This window comes from Psittacula echo (genome assembly GCF_963264785.1).
Source record: "Psittacula echo genome assembly, chromosome: 1".
In the NCBI taxonomy this organism is placed as follows: domain Eukaryota; kingdom Metazoa; phylum Chordata; class Aves; order Psittaciformes; family Psittacidae; genus Psittacula; species Psittacula echo.
In genome coordinates, this window is record NC_137735.1 from 113,755,276 (window position 1) to 113,776,054 (window position 20,779).

Consider the following 20,779-nt stretch of genomic DNA (forward strand, 5'->3'; position numbering starts at 1 on the left):
TTTAACTTGGAATACAACAGAATTCTAGCTTATCTATTTGACTGGAGCCCTTTAGCATCTAAATCAATTTATTCTGTGCCCCTGTGACAGAGGCCATTTGGTGATCTACTGCGTAAGATGAACTGACAGTATCAGAAAACATTAGGAAGTAAAAATGGGGTCCAAGGAGCAAACCTGTGCTAGAGGAGTACAGGCCAGACACTGTATGGGGTTCCCACCAGGGGCATATCTCCATCAGCTAACTCAGTGCAAAACTATATGACAGAGGCAGGTTTCCCCTTTGCCTCCTGATGCACTGGTTTGCATGGTCCAATCCAGAGTTTAGGGCCAGACCCTTATCTCCTATTCCTCTGCTGCAGCCCTGTAACTAGCTAAGTGCTGAATAACACTGTGCAAGGGCTGTGAGTGAGCCGGAGGGATCCCATGAATTGTGTCTTGTGTTCCTATATCTAAAATCTGAGACAAACAATAGCATCCTGAATAAAAGTCTTCTAGGACAGGGATCTCTGTTCTGGGACTATCCTAGTCACTCTGAGACAACCAGTCTCAGACTGAATGAGCTGGCTGTGCTTCTCAAGTCTCAGAAGATAAGTGCAGCTCATTCAGCCTTGTGCCTTGTCTTCATGACACAGAAATAGATACTGCATTTTGTGCAAAGGAATAGTTTTTGAGCCTTGGAATATAGTAATTTGTGCTTACCAGGTACTTTCAGCCTGCAAATCTGAAAAAGGGTAAGTACTGGTATCTCCACACTGCTGCAGAGTGCTGAAATGAAGAGGACCAGTGTGCCCCTTTGTACCTGTGCTTTATGGCACAGAGTAAGTTGTGGACAGAGAGAACAGAAGCCTGTAGCAAGCCCTTGCCTGCTGGTATGGCTACAGTCCTCCCAACACAAATGACAAACTCCCATCTGAATATTCTTCTCAGGACGGTGACTGATCACTGCTGTGTTAAGCAGCATCAGTGTGGCCTTTGCTGCACCACTCTGTGATGAGATCACTGTGCTGTAATTGATACTGCCTTAAACTGTCTAGGATGATCTGTGACTTCTACCTGTTTTGTTTGTGGAGTGAAAACTCATCTTCCCAGTTATTGTAGTTAAAAAATGTAGTGCCACAGAGGTTTCTTTTTCTCAGTGCTTTGAATTCACATAATTGTTTAAAACAGAGAAAACATGTAAAGGACCAACTTGTCTTCACTTACTGCTTGAAGTCACTATTTGAGCATTGAACAGTTATTGAACCCTAATTTTGGTATCAAGTGAAAGTTTGGGCCCAGTGATATCTATTGGTCCACAATCACGACACCAAAATGAGTTTTCACTGGGGAGAGTATCTGCTGTAAGCACTTTAGAGGCAAAGTTTCTTAAGCTTTGCAGATGACACCAGTAAATACCCCATTTCTTGCTAACTAACCTCCCATGATTGCTGCGCAGCTCTCACAGAAAGTGACTCTTTCTGCTTCACTTTTTCTAAATGTTTATTGTTTTAATTGGCATCACTAATTAAAGCAATAAATTAATTTTGAATAAGATTTTCTCTGAGATCATATACTGTCCTCTGCTAGCTGGACTCTCAGTCAGGGCCTTGTCTGTGCAGCAAGATAGTTCTTGGTGTCTCCATCACACTCCTGCATCCTAATCTTTCATCCCTCCCAGCTAAAAGCTCACCCAAAAAAGAAATACAGGATGCTCAAAATTGACAAATTCCATGACAGTGGGAGTACCCCATGCTATCCAAATAACATGCTGCATCCAGCAGGATGAAGAGACAAAATAAGTAGGAACATTAAAAAAAGAACTAAAACCACAACAGGAACAATGTTAGACTATATGAATGCACAAAGAAATCTACAAAGAGACAGTAGTGACAAGACTTTTGTCTATGTTTAAATTTGCTTTCACCTGACTGACCTCTTTGGCTGCTGAACAAATAAGGTAAACAGAAAATAACTTACGAAAGCCAAGCAGCAAATATTTCATATGCATAATTTATTTTAAGAGTTTATTGCGTCACATTATACAAGCATTAAACATGGCTTTATGCTGATGATTTTTTTTTAAAGTGTGAAAACTTGACATTCTTCTCCATAGGATTTTTCTATTTACAAATAAACAATCTCTCTATATACTTTATATATATATTATATATATGGTAAATAACATAACTCCCCTCAGAAAGATTTAAAATAAAAAAGAACTGATTTGTAAACACGGTTTCTGTTGTAGTATTTGGTGGCTGGAACACAGATGATGTTCTATGCCTAGGATTTTTCTTCTGTCAGAGTATCCAGGTTGTTCGTTTACATTTTTTACTCTAAGATCTGTAAAACCTGCATGGGACAGAATGCAAAAAACGTAGCAAACAGGCTGAAAAACAGTCCCAATATACAATTTTGTTCCTTGGTTTTAAAAACTGGTGTGTAACTGCTCATGAAGTACATGCTTGCTGTCAAGAGTGGTCTATGGAGATCAATCCTATGCTGATTGCAAGATGATTTCGCAGTAAATCCTTTGATGTGTGCTGTCCTGCTTGCTATGTCAAATGTCTGTGGCATGCATTGAGCTTGCATTTTTTCGCATTCCCTTGAAGATAGTGCTCTTGTGGAGCTGGAATAAGTAAACAACATATAGGACGGCCACCTGGAGGTTTAAACAAAACCCATCATCAGTTCAGAAAGAAGGGAATGGCATACATTTGCTGTCTAGAGACCATTAAAATTCCGTTTATTATTAGCTTATTATTTGTATTATATCTTCCTAATAAATAAAATAAATGAGAAAGGGATCATTTTTCCCGAGTGTTCTGCTATATAGCTCTGAAGCACTCAAGGGAAATCTATTCAGCAGCACAGAAACCTCCGTGGGTTGACTGGTCAACATTAAGTGGCAGAAATGTACTCAGGATCTGCCAGGAAGGTCAGAGCCCCTTTCATCATCTTACTCAGCATAAGCTTGGTAAGTGGCCAACTTGTGTTCTCATTTAGAACAGGACACAACTCCTAGCAATGTATTGTCATGAAAATTCATCGTGATGTAGCTCTGTTGAAAAGTAGTCTCAAAAGCAATTGTATTCAAAATTCAAAATTATATTCAAAATCTATTGTATTTCTGCTGCACTTTATTTGTTTTGGCACATTACACTGCAGTGGTTCCTCTGGACTGGGAGTCAGCCTATATACTAGTAGGTTTCAGTTCAGTTCTTGGAAGTTATTGAGATCTACATTGACAAAGCTGTATGTTACTGCAGGAGTTTGCAAAGGTTCACACCCAGATGGGTGACACTGATTTTATGTATGACTCATGTTTCTCTTTACTACTCAGCAAACAGTTTCTAAGCTCTTGTCATCTGTTGTTTTAGATATTATACAGAAGGTATGCAAACATCCAATTGCTCATGTGAATTTGGCCTGAATGTGATTTTGCACAGTGATCCTGCCCTAGAGCCCCCAGACTGCAAGTGCAGTACACACCCGTGGGTAGTGGATGGTAAATACTAACCCATCTAGCACGTGTGCATTGCAGGATGACATTGCCTAATTCCCAACCACTACGTACAGAGACAGAAATACCCCCATTTCTCCACTGCCCACATGGGATGTGTTCACAGCTGCTGTAAGCTGAAGCAGAGATGAACAAATTCACTTCTCCATTAGGCAGTCATGCTCCCCACTCAGGATGGCACCACGTCAACAGAAAACATTAATTCTGAAATTCCTTCAGTGCTTATATTGCCTCAAAGGACCTTCAGACTTGGCCCAGGAGCACCTGATTAAATGGGAACTGCTGTGCCATTTATCCTCTTCATTTAGGATGATGTGTCGCTACTGGAGGAGGTTCCTTGCTACAAGTAAGTGAAGCACATAGTGGCTACAGAGATGAGGGTACATGCATTTTTTCCACCTCTGTGCTTCCTCAAGTCATACATTCTTTCATTAAGACCTTCACCCCATCATGGAAATAGCAACAGTTCTCCCTTGCAGTGGAAAGAAGTTAATAGATCTAATTTGGCAATATGGGGTCTTGGTGCAAGTGGTCCTGATGTCTTGGGGAGCTTGAGGCATCCATCCATGCAGTCTTGCGTGGTCTGTCCAAAAGGGCAAATTCTAGCCCTTCTATCAAATGATTTCTAGGAGAACTTGTAGAAACAACTTGCTGAATTTTCCTCCCTCTTTAATATCCTCAAACTAACAAGGTCAGAATTACTTAAGACTTCTGCAAAAATGGTATTTTTATGGAGCTCCAGTTATTTGGAAAAGGGCTAAGTACATGGTTCAGCTCCAGTATCTTGTATCTAACTGGACACAGGCTTGATTCCACCTGGCTTCTTATGGTCTTGGCTTTTGAACTTCCTTCTTCATTCTGGCTGATCATGCCACTGAATGTTCTGCGAGAATTGCAGTGTTATCACTTTGAGGCAAGAGGTGGTAGAGCTTTCATAACACTCAGCATTTTGATTCATGTTGCTTCACCCAACACTGCTGGAGTCTTTAGACCTGGGTTAATGATCTAGGAAATATTTAATTTCTCAGCGCTAAAGAATTTGCAGAAGCATAGAGACAGTGGCCCATTTCACCCAAATCTAATTCTGCATCCTGTGTAGAATTGCTCTGCATGAAGGATTAAAATCTTAAGCTAGTTCATCCTACAGTCTGTTGTTCTATTTTTCCCCTCCACCCCTTCATAGATAACAGTAGGATGAATAAAGAAAATATTACAAGTGTAGAGATTCTGGATGATTGTGTTCTTTTGCTCTGATGGCCTTGTTCATCTGTTGGGTTTTTTTGTTTTCACTTACGCAGATAGGTCTTTAAGACACAGTCTGTCTCCTGTTATGTGTATCATACCCCTTAGGTGCCCTAGCCTGATTTGTTTCCTTCAGAGGGCAGACAGTCCTATACCTGAAAAGGCACTGTTCAAAACTTTGAAATACATTACCACCATTTCACAGTATCATTTCCAAATGAATGACCCTACAGTCAGGCACCTCTGGCCACATTTAGATGCTTGCCTATCTGTCAACAGTTCTACTCACCTAAGTTTTCAGCATTCTCAGACCAGCTGGTTAGACTGACGTTCAAGTATCTCCTCCTAAAAAAAACTTCAATAGTATTGGAGTAATGGAAGTGGTCCACATATGTGACTTTACCTTGTAAATGCAAGCTAACATAGCTGAGTCCACTGTGGAAGAGGGCAACACTGCCATGCATGTGCAGCAGGTGGTGGCCACAGACATGGACAAGTACTGCCATGCTGCCCAAGGTGCAGTCACTGGTTATGAAGTAACAACTTGGCCATGAGAACAGGCTGTAAAATCACCAAGTTCTGTAAAGCACTGTAAGATATATAATTGCTTTGAAGTTCAGGGCCTTGAATTTAAGTCAGGGCCTGGGAGCCTCCTGGCAAGAGTGCAGACAGTTAAGCACTGGTCTGATCGGCTCAGGCTGGCATTAGGTCTGAAGAAGACTAAGCCTTGCAAGACCTCTAATTTCAAAAGGTTTATGACAGTATGTGCCCTTTTAAACATGGGTGCACTTGTAAGAGCACACAACATTGACTGGCTATTCCTTTCAGTGTACTCTCCACTGTAGAAAACAGGTTTTATAAACAGAATTCCTATCTTCTTTTAAGTGGTTTCTTCCTCACCCCATCACGGCCACTCATTGTGATAAGATTTTCCATTCTTCTTCCTTTCCTTCCGCTCTTTCTGCAGACGTTCTAATTCAGCTTCATACATCATTTCCTGAATCAGGTACTTTTCTCTCCTCATCCTATCTCTCAGATCTTTTGGGAGATCTGGGATTAAGTAGGAAATCAGGTGCTTTATGCAAAAGACAAGGTGCTGTAAAAACAAAAAAGGGATAAAAAATTAAAATCTTAGGAAGAAAACAAGAATTATATTTTCTGAAACCCCTCCACTTCCAATTCACAACAAGATCCTGTGATAGAACTAAATCCATTACTAAATTTAAAGCAATTAAACCACGAGGGGTTTTCCTCACAAAAAACTCCAGGCAAAATCAGTGCAGTATGGATTGCTGCAAAGTTTGTTACAAGCAGCTGGTTCAAATAAAGCCTCAAACCTATTGTATGACCTCTGTGTTCAAACTCCCAAGGTCATGATTTGCTCTAAGGTTGCTTGGACATGGCCTAGCATTAGTGTATTACTTTGCAGGAAGAGGTGACTCAAATGGTACACTTTCCTGTTGCCAGAAATTCCTTGTATCAGAATCAGAACCAATGAATTACCTATGCAAAACAAAATATTTTTCTTTGTACTGAGTCTCTCATCCAAAGACATATTCTCAATTACCAAACATCACAATTAAATACCAGGTAACTAACTCTTTGTCCCTCATGTTTAAGCATGCCACAGCAAAGTTTGGGTGTGATGGGGGAGGATTGCTTGAGTGAACTTTTTTTGTTTGGTCAAAGATGCTGCGTTGAGATTTAGTTACTTGAGAGGAGGAGCAGAGAAACAGAAAAATCCTCCATCTCATACAGAACACTCATTCTAGATTGGAAAAACAAAGGTATCTCTTCTTCTCCAAGCAGAACCCTTCCTGTGAAAGCCACTAAAAAGAGAATGCAACGTTTTCCCATGTATTCTTCCCTCATGAGAAACAAACCCACAATACTTTAATTGTTACTATTTTGCCAAGCCTAAAATAGTAATAATGAAAAAGCTTATGTCAGTTTAGCCTTGACAAATAATTAATTCTGCAGTGATAGGAAACATGCTTGTTTTTGAGGGAGGACAAGATAGCCAAATTAAACACCCCGCAGTGTGAAAAATTTGATGGTCTTCTACGATGGGTTTAAAGCATTGGTGAGTAAGGGAAGAGCACTACCTGGACTTGTGCAAAGCATTTGACACTGTCTCACACAACATCCTTGTCTCTAAATGGGAGAGATATGGATCCAGTGGATGGGCCACTCGGTGGATAAGGAATTGGCTGGATGGTAACACTGAAAGAGTTGTGGTCAATGCTCAATGTCTAAGTGGAGACAAACGTCGTTCCTCAGGGTTTGCTACTGAGACCTGTGCTGTTCAACATCTTTGTTGGCAACATGAACAGTGCGATTGAATGCACCCTCAGCAAATTTGCCGATGACACCAAGGTGTTTGGTGTGGTCAACATGATGGAAGGAAGGGATGGGATCCAGAGGGACCTTGACACACTTGAAAGGTGTGCCAGTGTGAACCTCATGAAGTTCAACAAGGCCAAATGCAAGGTTGGACAGGGCTTTGAGCAACCTGTTCTACTGGATGGTGTCCCTGCCCCTGGTAGAGGGTTGGAACTAGATGATGTTTAAGGTCCCTTTCAACCCAAAATATTCAATGATTCTATGAAAAATGTGTCTCAGCTTAAGTAGTTAATTTATGAAAAACCTACCTTGAATCACTTAGTGCAATCTTTTACTGTAATTGCTGTAGCAATCACAATATATCATTAGTGCTCTCCAAAAACATGATTCTGACATTTCAAATGTCCAAAGACATTTCATGATTTCTTCTGCAATTGCCTTTTTTATTTCATAGATAGAGTTAAGCAAACAGTTTGCAGTGCCAATAAACAGTGTTCCCTGTTGAGGGAGACAGCTGTGAGCCTACGGCTTTAATTGGGGCAAAGCAAAGTCAAATCTCTTGTGCAGGCATTGGGCAAAGAAACAAAGCTATTCCACAGCAGGTTGCAAATTTTGCTGGGCACTGAGACTTAAGCAGTGCTGATTTTTCTTGTTCCAGTTATCTTTGCAGTTATGCTGTGCTGTCTTTGTGCCAAGTGTGCATTGAAAGGCCAGGCTGTCTTCAGTCTTGAAACTGCTTAGGTTGACCTGCCACTACCATTCTTGTAGTCCATTTTGGAGACAGATACCCTGGCTCTCAGTACAAGAAACAAAGAAGAGATCAAGCCCAGCAGGCCTCTATCAAATCTATCTTTCTTTCCTGTAATGCTTCCCTGAGTGTGGCAGAAATTATGGAAAAGCCGATCTCCTTAGGACCAATCTCTAATGACTTAGGCCAGCGTAGAGGAAGGACAGAGCCCAACCTGCAGTGGCATATTTCCCCTTCATCTGGGAAGGGCTGAAAATGACAGTCAGGGGAATTTGCAGCAGACCTTGTACTTCTGCTGAGCCACCAAATCATCCTTATGCAAGAAATAATCTAGAAAAAGTTTCCTCTTCACTTTTCCTCCAACTCCAATACTTCTGCTCTGTGATCCAAAGAGAGGCTTCAGAAACGCAGTTCAGAATGAATTTACACAGTAATGTGAACCAGAAATACAGTATGTGCTCATGAACATTATGCCAATAACTTATGGCATAAATTATTACAGCTTCCATATCTGTGCTGGATACATTGTTGCTATGATTTCAGAGCAGAAGACTGAGTAAAGAGTTTTAAAAATTGTTTGTTCCCTGTTTGGCTTCTTCACAGTGTAAAAGGCATTTCAAACCACTTGTGCTGGAGAGATGCTGAACCCCTGGTTTCTGGCAGGGATATTCAGGCACCCGAAATTGAGGCCTTAAGAGCTGCATTTTGTTTTGTAAATGATCTTATCCTATTATCTATCCTCCTGTCTCTATTTTTCAAAATCAGCATGGGAATACCCATCATGTGAAGTTGGTTTTACCTTCTCTGGTTTGTTTTAAAGTTTTCTAAGATACTGACAGTAAATACCATTATGCTGAACACTGGCTAACGTATTGAATCCTCTTCATCATCATCATCTTTGTGATGCTTATCACTCTGGGGAAATGAATGGTATTAAAAAAAAAGAAAAAAAAAGCTAGATGTGTAAATACTGTATCTTAAACTATTTTCATTTTTCAGTTTGTTCAGATTTCATCTTTTCTTCTCCTGTTCTTTCACATATTCCTTACATGCTGAGGAAAACCTAGACAGGTTTTGAATGCCAGACCTCAGAAAGTTAACAAAAGCTTCATTTATTTGTCCTGTTGGCAAGTCACTGTTACGGCTTTCAGAGTGCTACATTCCCATTTTTGTTAGAACCTAAATACCTGTGACTGTTCAGAAAACAGATCTGAGAACACAAAGCACAACATAAATAGCAGAATAACACAAAAAAAGCTCAACAGCTGCCGTTGTAGATCAGCACAATGAAAAAGCTTCAAAGGGAAATTTGTTTCCTTTGTTTTGCCACCTGAATGGTCACATACCTCAAATACAATAATGAAAGCCAACCGCGCTGCTAAGACATGCCAGAACTGCAGCGTGTAACCATAGGGCACTGGGGAGTGAGGAGGGTCTCGGTAGTCCCTGTATCTGAAAGGCAAGCAGAGTACAGTAGTTAGCAAACTCCTGCCCTGCTGGCTGGGAGGAAGGCAAAGCCAAAGCCCAACTGCTCTTGTTCGTTGCATTTTCTGCTTACTTCTTAGGCTGGGCTACACTAGCATTTAATTTCAGATCAATTGCATGCTTTTGAAGCAAATGTCCTGATCACCCCCACTTGCCATGCTTTGGTTCACCCAAATGGGTTTGTTTCAGATGAAACAAGTTGCGCTCCAGGAGTTGCACTTTGCACTCCAGCTGCTAATGGAAATTCAGTGCAAAGGACCAAGCCAATGCCTGTATGAAGTGAAACTGCTGAACCAAATAGACAGGACGTGGGGTGCTCAGCATGAGCACTTTGACCCTACAGCATTTCCTTTGGCCATGCAACACGTGCCTTGCAGGCACCTCCTCAGAACATAGAGCAGGGTGGGATGCCCTGCTGTTTTCAGGGCCACTTTCTTCCCACTACAAGTAATTTCATCAACCTCACTGCCCTCCCAAAATCCATATGAAACTGCCTCAGGAGCTCCATCTGGCCCTCGGTCAATTAGTTGGCTATCCCTGGCATAAAGCATGACTCATCCTGCCTTTAGTGGAGCCAGAATTGCTCTTCTTGGTAAGCCAATGGGCAAGTGCTGTGTAAGAAAGGGAACTAGTGCCTTGTCTCACAGAATGTTTCTTTAAAGACTTTAGGTCTCAATACCATAACTAGAGATATCTATTGGGAACACTGGATCCAGGAAGACTCCAAAATTACATTAACAAACCATGAATCTATTTAAAGTCACACATGCTGGAGGCCATTTCTACTAGCAAGATGTTAACTGCAGAAAATTAATTTAAAAGTAGTGTAAAAATTATTTTCTCCTTAATCTCTTCCTTAGGTGGGACAGAAATCCCATTCTAAAAAATACTGAAAATGCCATAGTAAATAACACACTTTAGCTTGATCTCTAAGTTATTTTTAAGAAACTACGGAACTCAGATGAGCAAATGAGCTAAATAGTTATTTCACCTCTGTGATAATCTGTATTTCTCTTCATCACCTCAGATTTCAGAGGGTGCTACACAATATGAAATAAATTGCATCTTGACATCTTAGTAAGGAACAAACTTTTCTTAAATTGCAGTATCTCTGGTGCAAGTCCTTAAAACTGAGATGATCTTCCCTCTGCAAGCAGCATTCTGACTTCATAGTTTAGGATGTTTTACAATATCCTAAGAATCCTGAAAACAGAAGTTCCTGGACCAAGTCTCAAGTCAGCAGAGTGTGTTGTCTTTTTTCGTACTTTCTAGGAACTAAGCGCTACACATAAAGTATGGGGAAACGTTTTATAAACAACCAGAATAGCATGGCACCATCTGGGTTCCAGACAAGCAAAGTTAACTGAATATGGCCATATTTTTTTTTTTATTCAGACTGTGTTCCTGGGAAAATGCCTGCATTATTGCACAGTAGAACATAGTATTTCCTTACCTTACTATCAATATCTGTCTTGAAGTGCAATCAAAATGACCGATGTTTTAGGAGAGTTGAGGTGGGTTAACTATCTGATAAACTCAGCTAAAGAAGATGTTCATTTTCTTCCAAGGTTAGATATACATAACAATTCAGTGTCCCCCAAGAGAACAGATTTATTTTCTGGAGATTTATGACACCAATTTTAAGTGCTCCCTTTTTGGGATATTGAAGGGACAACTTTTTTTATTTATGGGATTTCCACCTTCAGCTTTAAGTAGCAGCAACTTCATGCTTGAAGTTGGGGAAGAAAGGAATTAAAGAAGGGGAAGAGAATGATCAAAATTACAATACACTATTAAATGGTGCTGTGGCAAACAATGTGGAATGAAGTATTCTCACTGTGGTTCTGCTCCATAGAAAATGTTATCTATGGATTCAACATTGGGATGTTCTTTTTGCCAAATAAATTGCAACAGTCTTCAGTATCTGTTAATTAAATGGAAGCATTAATGCCACATCCCACCCCACCCCTGTTCATTATGCTATGCCACTCAAACATTATTATTAATGAAAATGTCACAATATCACAAAGTATCACTGATTTTTTCCGTATCACAGTGTATCTTTTGTTCTTTTCTTCTTTAGGCACTCATGAAAAGATATTTTAATTCTTCATGGTGAGAAATACTGGGGCTAAGTGTATCTGCAGCTACCAGAACCCATGTTTGTAAACCAATGTTGCGCTAAAAAAAGGTAGCTGTATTTTTTGTTTGGTGTTTTTGGTTGGGACCTAATTTAAGACCTCTATGTAGATCATTGATTCTTTTGACCATTAAAATCAATCAGGTGCAAATCTATCATTACAGAGTAGTCTCAGACTGCTATTTCTCCAGTCTGTTGGCTGAGGACAAAGATAATTAACTGTTGATTTTATTTTGATTCAAATCACAAGTATATGAGTATTGCTAACACTTGCACCTGTAAGCAATGACATAAACATATTATCCATTCAACAATTAGGAAGTGCTAGATTTGAGGTTTCATAAATGTAGCTTAGGACAGACCCTGTGAACTAACTCAGTACGCAACCTTGGCTTCTTTGTGCTTGTGCTATGATATAACTTGATTAAAATTTCATCTCACTGGTACCTAAGTAACCAGTCACCTATTACCGGCCATTTAATACTGTATTTCCCCATGATGGTTCTGTGTGATTCAAGCCATGTCACCACAGAAATCCTGCATCAGGAACACCTGCCAGATATTTTTGTCCTCTCCTGTATCAAAGGAAGGAATCAGCAAAATCAAGAGCATGTCCCTGAACAGCACAGGTAATTCTTTCCATTAGTGTTTTTTAAGTTCTGAAAACTAGTTCCAACCCCAAATTATCCCAATGCTTTTCCCTTGCAATGAGTTATTTTGATCAGACACTTACCTGCAATATTTTAATGGTGTACCAGAGAATTCGCTTCCATTTGATGTTGGCTCCGAACGGTTCTCAAAGTCAGACACCAGAAATACTGATAAACTGGCATTAACATACCCAACCATACACCTAGAAGGTGAAAAAGTCCTGTAGTCAGGATACAGAAAGGTTTTTCTATTAACTGTTGTACTCAGGAGGATATTCTCTGGGTTTCATGAAATCACAGTATAACTGTGATGCTTATTAATATCTGAAAAAGATGTTGAGGTGATATAAAAGAGATATTCAAGTAGGTCAGATGGACAATAAAAGTGAAGCAATGATGGATTTCCATAGGAGAAGAAATGGTGAAGACTGGGACTGGTTACTTTTGAAAAGTCACCTAAGAGGTGACAAAGTAGAGAAAATAATGAGTAGCACTTGAAAGACAGAATATTCCCACTGTTATCCTCATGGTACTATCACAAAGAGACATCAAATCAGATGGAAGGCAATACACTTAAAACGGCTTTTTACAAAATGTCCAGTTAATCAGAGGAACGCAGTACTAAGATCTCAGGGTGGCTGAGCACTGAGTCAGATAGAGTTTGGAAAACACTGAGTAGGAGAATGTATGTCAAAGGGCTGTGAAAGTCACTAGAAGACTCAAGTGTGGTGTTAATAAAGCTGAGGAGAGAGATGGCAAGCAAATTGTGCTGCTAATTCTGCACTGCCCAAGCAGAAGTAAGTCTTGGCACACTGCTCAGCTTGCTGCGGAGTACAGTGGACAGAAAGGGAGAAACGGCCGGGGCTTTTTGTTTTCTTTTTTTTTAACTATGGATTTTACAGTCTTTGGGAAATTCCATGTAGACACCATCTGGCTTTGTCTCGAAATTTCCATACTGATTGGATTTGGGACTTTATTTGGAACTTTATTTAATTACAATGTTTTTCTAGTATCACTAGGTGTCATATAGATCTAATTCCTACAGATATTTTCTGAAAGAAGGAATATCTGTCTCAAGTTATTCAATAGCAGATGTTCTTGACTCCTTAATTTGAAAAAACTCATTATTCCTGTGGATTTTGAATAGCTTCTGGCTTTTGTAACAGCACTTGTTAATAATTATATCCAGAATGCTGACATAAATAGTTTTTATCCAGGTTGGCTCCTTCAAAGAATTACTATCCAATGGTTTCATCTAGAAATTCAGAAAAGCAGCAGAAATGTGGAACCATGGTACAGGAGGTTTTTGAAAAGATGATAAGAGCTTCCTCTGTGAGCCAAGCTACTTCCCCTGTGCTGAGCTAGTTTCAAAGCCACTGAGTCATATCTGATTCTTCATAAAAATAAAATTTCTAAAGGTGGCTTTTTTTTTTCATGCACAGTGGTCCTGAGAAAATCAGTAGCAGGGAAAGTTGCTGACAGTGCCTCAGTGTCCTATGGATCTTCATAATGGCACAAGCAGAGGAACATTCTCAGGAATTACTGGCACCAGACCAAGCACTGTATCCATGAAGGTACTTTAGCTCTTCATGAAAATAAATGGAACAGTTCCCTTGCCAACTAAAATGCCAAAGTCACAGAATCATAGAATGGTTGGTGTCAGAAAGGACCTTAAGATCATCAAGTTCCAACTTCCCTGCCATGAGCAGGGACACCTCACACTAAACCATGTCACCCAAGGCACTGTCCAACCTGTCCTTGAACACTGCCAGGGATGGAGCATTTACCACTTCACTGGGCAACCCATTCCAGTGCCTCACCACTCTCACAGTGAAGAATTTCTTCCTTATATCCAATGTAAACTTCCTCTGTTTAGGTTTTAACCCATCACCCCCTGTCCTGTCGCTACAGTCCCTAATGAAGAAAAGTCCCTCTCCAGCATCCTTGTAGGCCCCCTTCAGATACTGGAAGGCTGCTATGAGGTCTCCACGCAGCCTTCTCTTCTCCAGGCTGAACAGCCCCAATTTTCTCAGTCGGTCTTCATACAGGAGGTGTGCAGCCTCCTGATCATCCTCGTGGCCTTCTCTGGACTTGCTCCAACAGCTCCATGTCCTTCCTATGTTGGGGACACCAGAACTGCACACAGTGCTCAAAATGGGGTCTCACAAGTGTGACCTGCTGGTCACACTCTTTTTGTTGCAGCCCAGTATATGGTTGGATTCTGGGCTGCAAGTGCACACTGAAGCCAGCTCTTGTTCAGTTTCTTGTTGACCAACACCCTCAAGTCCTTCTCTGCAGGGCTGCTCTGAATCACTTTTCCACCCAACCTGTAGCTGTGCCTGGGATTACCCTGACTCAGGCTTAGGACCTTGCACTTGGCTGTGTTGAATTTCATGAGGTTGGTATTGCCCCACCTCTCATTACTCTGGATGGCATTCCTTCCCTCAGCGTATCAACCAAACCACACAGCTTGGTGTTGTCAGCAAACTTGCTGACAGCATCCTTGCAGGACAGCAAGTTAGCAGCACTGCTAATCAGGAGCTGCCACGCCAGCTGCCCCTCTTCCATCAGTATGATTAAACAGTATTGACAACCAAAATGTGGCAAAAAAGCAGCAACAGAAGAACTTGCTTTCTGTAGCAGGGAAAAAATATCGATCTGCCATATGTCTAACAGCAGAATGTAGGCTCTCCATTAACGTCTGCTGTTTAGCCTGGGTTTTCTTGAACAGTAGGGTCCTTGCTAATGGAACTGCTAGGAGATAATTTGCAAAACTATCTATGTGTGTTCAGCTGGATTCAATGACCTTCCCTGAGTCCAACAGCCTAGATTGTACAAGTAGCATGCACACACTTATATAATCACAGTGTTTAGCAACACTGAAAGAAAATCTACTTTGGCAGCACGGATTCAGTTCACAAATATCTGCTGACATGAGGACTCTAGTTTTGGAAGAAAACCAAATTACATTGGTCTGTAAGTACGTCTTGATTTGTTAGCTGAGAATTGCTTCCTTACTTTTTCTGAACAATACATGGTGAATAGTACAACTGGAAAAAAAAAATCCTAGTGAATAAGTTTAAAATGCTCATTAAACCCATAACTGATAAATATCAGCATTGCTTCAGAATGATAAGAAGGTTATATTCATGTACACTGGCTGAGAAGTGCAGCTTGTGCCGCATACTGTTATACACACCTAATCTCTGTAACAGCGCTGCCGTGTTTTCTTTGAATTAACGTCATAAATTTTAGTCAGTCAGCAACCCACTCTGTGGATACACAGAGCATCAATATCTATGGCTGATAACTGTTACCTAAGCACAACAGTAAATTTGGGATAGTGGAATCAGCACAATCACAGACAGTACAGCTATATCTTTTGAAGCAGTAAGTGATTTTCATGTGAATCTGTTTTCCCAAAGAAAAACTTACTTTTGTCCAGCTTCTCCCTGGCCAGCACAAGGTCCATACTTGTAAGCATAAACAAGGCGAGGGATGAAATCTGATGTCACAGCTATGACAAATGCATTTGTGATAACAGAAAGAATTCCAATGCCTTCCAGGATCCCATACCAGATTCCTGTTCAACAAGGAGGGTATGTTAGCTCCAGAAAAAACAAGAACCCAAGTGCCTGAGACACTGCATGATCTGAGGCACTTGTCCCCACCACCCAAAGTCTTTTAATTTCCATCTGAGAGTCACTGAGTAAAAATAATTGTTCTTACTGAACAGCAAGACTTCAGTGGACCAGATTTCTGCTCCCACTGGGTGGGAATTTTGTTGATCCTGCAAATAATCTCAAGGAAGCCGCAAAAATGCTTATGGAGACCTTGAACCACATAACCATGTGGGTGGTTTTAAGAAATACTGTAATACTCCCTGGTTATGATGATAGCTACCCAGTCTTTGAGGAGGGTCTGCCAGGACAGCCATGAATATATGCAATCCATGATCTACCTATCACAGGCACCTTCTGTGTAACTTGTGCTCAGCTGGTCAGCATGTACTTATTGGCAACAAAATCTTCATGGCATCCTAATGCTATACAATGGCACACAGCCCTTAAGCATCACCTGGGCTTTTTGGCTCATCCTCAGTCATCTGACAGATATGTGGTACAGGCATACAGCAACTCTGGTCATGAGGACCATCAACAAGAAACACATCAAAGGCAGGTTAGACATAGTCATTGATTTTAATGAGGCATCAAGCTGTCCCTGAGAACTTTGCTGAATAGGAAGTGAATGCAACTTACTCTGAGAAAGCACACCCGAATCAGCCTGAAAAATATATGTATTTTTCTGTGCTTTTATTATTTACATTATATAACTTTTTTTCAGAGATTATGACTGCAGTGTATGTTGTGTACTGGCTGATGCCCAGGATTGTACCTAAACTCACAGATTCACACTGCTCACATAGAAAACCTTACTCAGACATAGACTTCAGGTATACGGTAGATCATTCTGGGAGCACAAAGCTTGGGTTTCTGTTATTTCAAGGTGTGGGCTACTGGTTTTTGCAATGCAGATGGGCAGTGAGGTATTCTGTTTACCCCTCCACAGACACCAGGGATTCAGTGTTTGGCAGATGACTTGGCTTTACGGAGTCCTTCCTAAAGGTGTTCTGCTTTTGCAGACTACAAGGATAGAAGAGATTTACAGTCAAAATATGCACACAGAGCCCTTGCAGTAGTGTGTGGCTGTGTGACCTCTAAGTTATGTGAACCCTGTGTTTAGCAGTGTAGGTGCACCTCACTGAGAGCAAGCTGTCGCTTGGGATATAGACCCACCATGTTTGAGCCATCAGTGACCCACTGGACATACCCCTAAGACTCAGGGGGGCTTGGTTTTGGGCAGGTAAATATAAACCGCACAGGTCCCTTACAGAAGGGTGGCTGCTTTAATTTGACTTTCATGTTTCAGCTGCTCTGTCTGGTTATTATGTTCAAACTGAGCAGTAGCATGTGTTCACACAGTGTGTCTGCCACAAGGAAAAACCTGCAGAGAACACTGCTCACTTCATTAAAACATCCTGGCTGTTAAGTCATCCAGGAAATAACTAAAAGACATTTTCCAATATAGACTCTTAATTGCATAAGTAGATTGGGATCAGATACTTGAAGCTGAACAATTGAATTGTGTGTTGTTAATAGGAAAGATGACTGAAAATAGGTTAATGTGCTCTTATTTGAAGCTTTCAGTGCTTTGTCTTAAAAATAACATACACACATAACAAATACACATACAAAGATCTCACCTATGTCTTTGGCTCTTGAAGCTAAAGGTCTTCTCCACTGGGTAACAAATTTGTATGCATCAAGCCTAATTTCAATAATATTGTTAAGTAAGGCCAGGAGTGGTGCCAGTGGAAAAGCTGCCACAAAAATGGTTGTGAACCCAAACTGAAGAACTAGAAAAAAAAGGAAAGGTCACATTATAACTGTTAAGATCTAATCCAAGATGTAAGACACCAAATAATATAAGCATACAAACATTATGTATAAATATACAAACATTTCTTATTATGCCATACCACACAATAGTCTACTGACACTTGCACAGCAATTCCTTGTCAAAAGTTCAGAAAAGGATGACAAGAAAAAAGACATTTTGTTCTTAGGATGCATCGCAACATCTAGATTTTGTAATGTGGGGCTTGGACAAGTTTGTAAGTGGACAAACTACTTTTAGAAAGGGACTTTTTTACACCGGCGTCGACTAGGATGTCTCAATACCTGCAAAGATTAGGGCTGAATACCTTTCTTTATATAGTACAAATGGGCAGCACTTTGAAGCTTCGTGTAAGTTTCTAGAGGCAGGTTTTTAGACTGTCAAATTTCCCATTAATTCGGAAAGAATTGTGTGAGGGAGAAAAGAAAAAAACAGTCATGGTATTATCAGTTCAGTCACAGAGGGCAAAAGTTCTTATTCTTTAACATTACTTTGAGCAGTAACTTTGAGCAATTACCCTCTGATCTGTACATCTTTAGCTTCATACAGCAATAATTAAAAGAATACACCAGTCCACATCAACAAAAAATCACCAACATTAAAATCCAGTGAAAGAGAGAACAAAGGTCAGTGCCATACTCATCTCTAGGTATTCATCAAAGAGTCCATAAGCATTCATAGGTTGCAGATTGTAGTCCTTTTCCCACTGTGGGAAGCTTGTTTTTCTCTGTGTGCCATATTCTTGTCGTAGTTTTCTCCTGGTCCACCAGTTTTGAATTAGCCTACATTTTCAAATAAATTAAAGAAGCAAGGTAAATAATATTAGTGGCTATTTATCACAAAATTCGAAAAGGCTAAGTGTGCACAAAATATCTTGCAAAATTAATTTCCAAATGCACAGGAAAAATAGAGCATTATTAATACATGTGGCTGATGACATGGCATAATAGGTAGGAAAACAGCTACGGCTGATGTGTTGTAATCCAGGCCTAGGAGTTGTTAAAGTGGTGAAGGGATTTTGACATCTTTTCATTATTTATTTACCTTTCGTTTCTCTACACAGAATAGAAAATTGCTTCAGGGCCTGTTTATATGGCAGAATGCAATGCTGTGTGGAGATAGTTGAGCTATAATTGAGAAATCAGTAAATAGAGCACTAATGCTGCTTGATCCCTTCCTGTGTGTGAGCCAGCACCTCTACACAGCTCTACAGTGTGAAGAATAATAGTCCTCAGGCAATCCTGGAAGGGAAAAAGCAACCTTGAATGGTGCCTGCAGCCAAACATTCAGGGGAATGAAAGGCAGAAAGAAGTGCATGGAATACTGACAACACATGGTGGCCAATAGAGTTTTATGGCTGACATGAGAGCTATCTCCACCTCAAGAAATGGGGAAGCTGTACTGGACTTCAGGGGGAAGTTACTGTTCCTGAAGAAACACATGTGTAGGGCACCATGGGAGGCACTAAGCCAGAAGAGAAATGAGTGCTCACATTCGAAATAAACATCTTTGACTCTCCAGGCTAGGGAGTTGCACTGGTTTGGCCAACAAAGAACATGAATCCCAGTTAATATGGAGAGGAAAAAAAAAGAAAAAAGACAGATTTTCTCTAAAGTTGCGGTTGGCCCCTTCATCTCAGCAAGATGGCTCACCCAAACAATTCAGCCCTTTCCCTGACACTGCTTTGCTTCTTGCCTTCACAGTGGTCTGGTCTGAATAGTAGGCAAATGAACATTGGATTTGGATAAGGGTTTGGCCAATTGCTTGTTTTCTTAAAGCTTAGAGATTATTTCTCCTTTCAAGCCATTTATCAGAGAGGTTATAGCTTTTCCTGTCTTCCTTAAAGAAGCGTAGGTGTAACTGAGTGCAGGACATTAAAATCTAGGGTTTAGAAGTGCAAGAAAAAATGTAGAAGTAGAAGCATGGATTTCAAGCCATAATTTGTAAGTACTAGAAAGTATTAAAATATTTGGTTTTAGCAGAGCACAGCAAGTTAGTAATGTGTAAAAAGCCTAAAAAGACCTTTCCTATGAATGACCACAGTTGTGATTGATGAACTGTGGGACAGTTAAGGGCACATCTTTGCAGTCCACAGCACCCTTTGGGACTTGGTCTCTCATTTCCTGCCCATGACAAAGTGGGAGGGCTGAGACTTGAATTCCTGCAAAGGCAGCAAATTGAGGGGTGAGGTGCATGTGAGACCAATACATTGAAACAGATACTGGTTAACCTCCTTTGTGAGGGGGGAAACCTGTAACCAGTGTTACAAAATACCCAAGACTCCTAGTAAAATTCAAAGAAATGTCATCTTCTGATTTATGTGGCAGCAAAATGTGAGTAACACAATGAAATGTGGTTTTAATATGGGTATATGTTCTCCTTCCAAGGAAAACATCAACTTGGAATTGCAGTTTTCCACCTCCAAATGAAGCAATAATTTATACTTGGTTTCTTAAGTTATTGCAAATGTATCTCTACAGGAGAGGAGAACTGATGCATGCTATCAGAGGCTTTGAGGTGGTGTTTGTATGAAGCAGAAGCACTCCCACATGCCACAATTTGTATTAAAAATGTAAACACTAAACAACTGATCCTCTAGCACAAAACCTAGGTCCTCTCTTTGGTATCTTTGCAACCTATTTTTTAACTTTCAGGTAGAAATTTTAGAAAAACCAATGCCACATGTACAGATTGCCACATGACAGCAGCTACTGGGGTTCCTGTCACCAAGAAGTGCCTTTCCCCAAGGGACCGAAGAAATGCAGAGAGCACGTGCCTGTATCAGAGCTGGGCTGCCACCCTGAAATGGTGTAAAAAAAACCTCTTCAAGACAGGCTACTGGTGCTTCTCTCCTAGGGCTGTCTTATGGGGAAATATTCTCTGCTATAAGCTTTTGAGCTCTGGCACTGGGCAGCGCTGGCTCTGCCTGGGTCTCAGCAGGAAATAGCCAGCACATGAGTGGAGGCACAGTGATGTTCTACAACAGATTACATGATTGCCTCCAAATCGTCTGGCTGTTCACTTGGTATTGGCTCTGGTCATGCTCTTAGAAGGAATGATCATGGGTTTTTTGCAAACAAAAAGTATATGAACTTGCCTGCAGCATTTCAGGGCTAGAAGATGGACTGAAAGGTCTGGAGAGTAAATATAAATTGAAGTATCTCACATTGTTGTGACTGTTTTTGTGTTGTGACTTTCATTGGAACTCTAAA

At 40.6% G+C, this 20,779-nt stretch overlaps 1 protein-coding gene across 1 annotated transcript in view; it reads right to left on the reverse strand.

Annotated features, from left to right (window-relative positions):
• Window positions 1-5,648: 5,648 nt before the first annotated feature.
• The window catches only part of ANO4 (anoctamin 4), a gene marked incomplete at both ends in the record, with an annotated part of 141,681 nt that continues 126,550 nt past the window's right edge, over window positions 5,649-20,779 (reverse strand). The window contains 6 exons of the mRNA XM_080631873.1: window positions 5,649-5,840; window positions 9,182-9,287; window positions 12,194-12,313; window positions 15,546-15,693; window positions 17,374-17,526; window positions 18,207-18,349. Of these exons, the coding sequence (XP_080487999.1) occupies window positions 5,649-5,840; window positions 9,182-9,287; window positions 12,194-12,313; window positions 15,546-15,693; window positions 17,374-17,526; window positions 18,207-18,349 (862 nt within the window). The remainder of the gene's footprint in view (window positions 5,841-9,181; window positions 9,288-12,193; window positions 12,314-15,545; window positions 15,694-17,373; window positions 17,527-18,206; window positions 18,350-20,779) is intronic.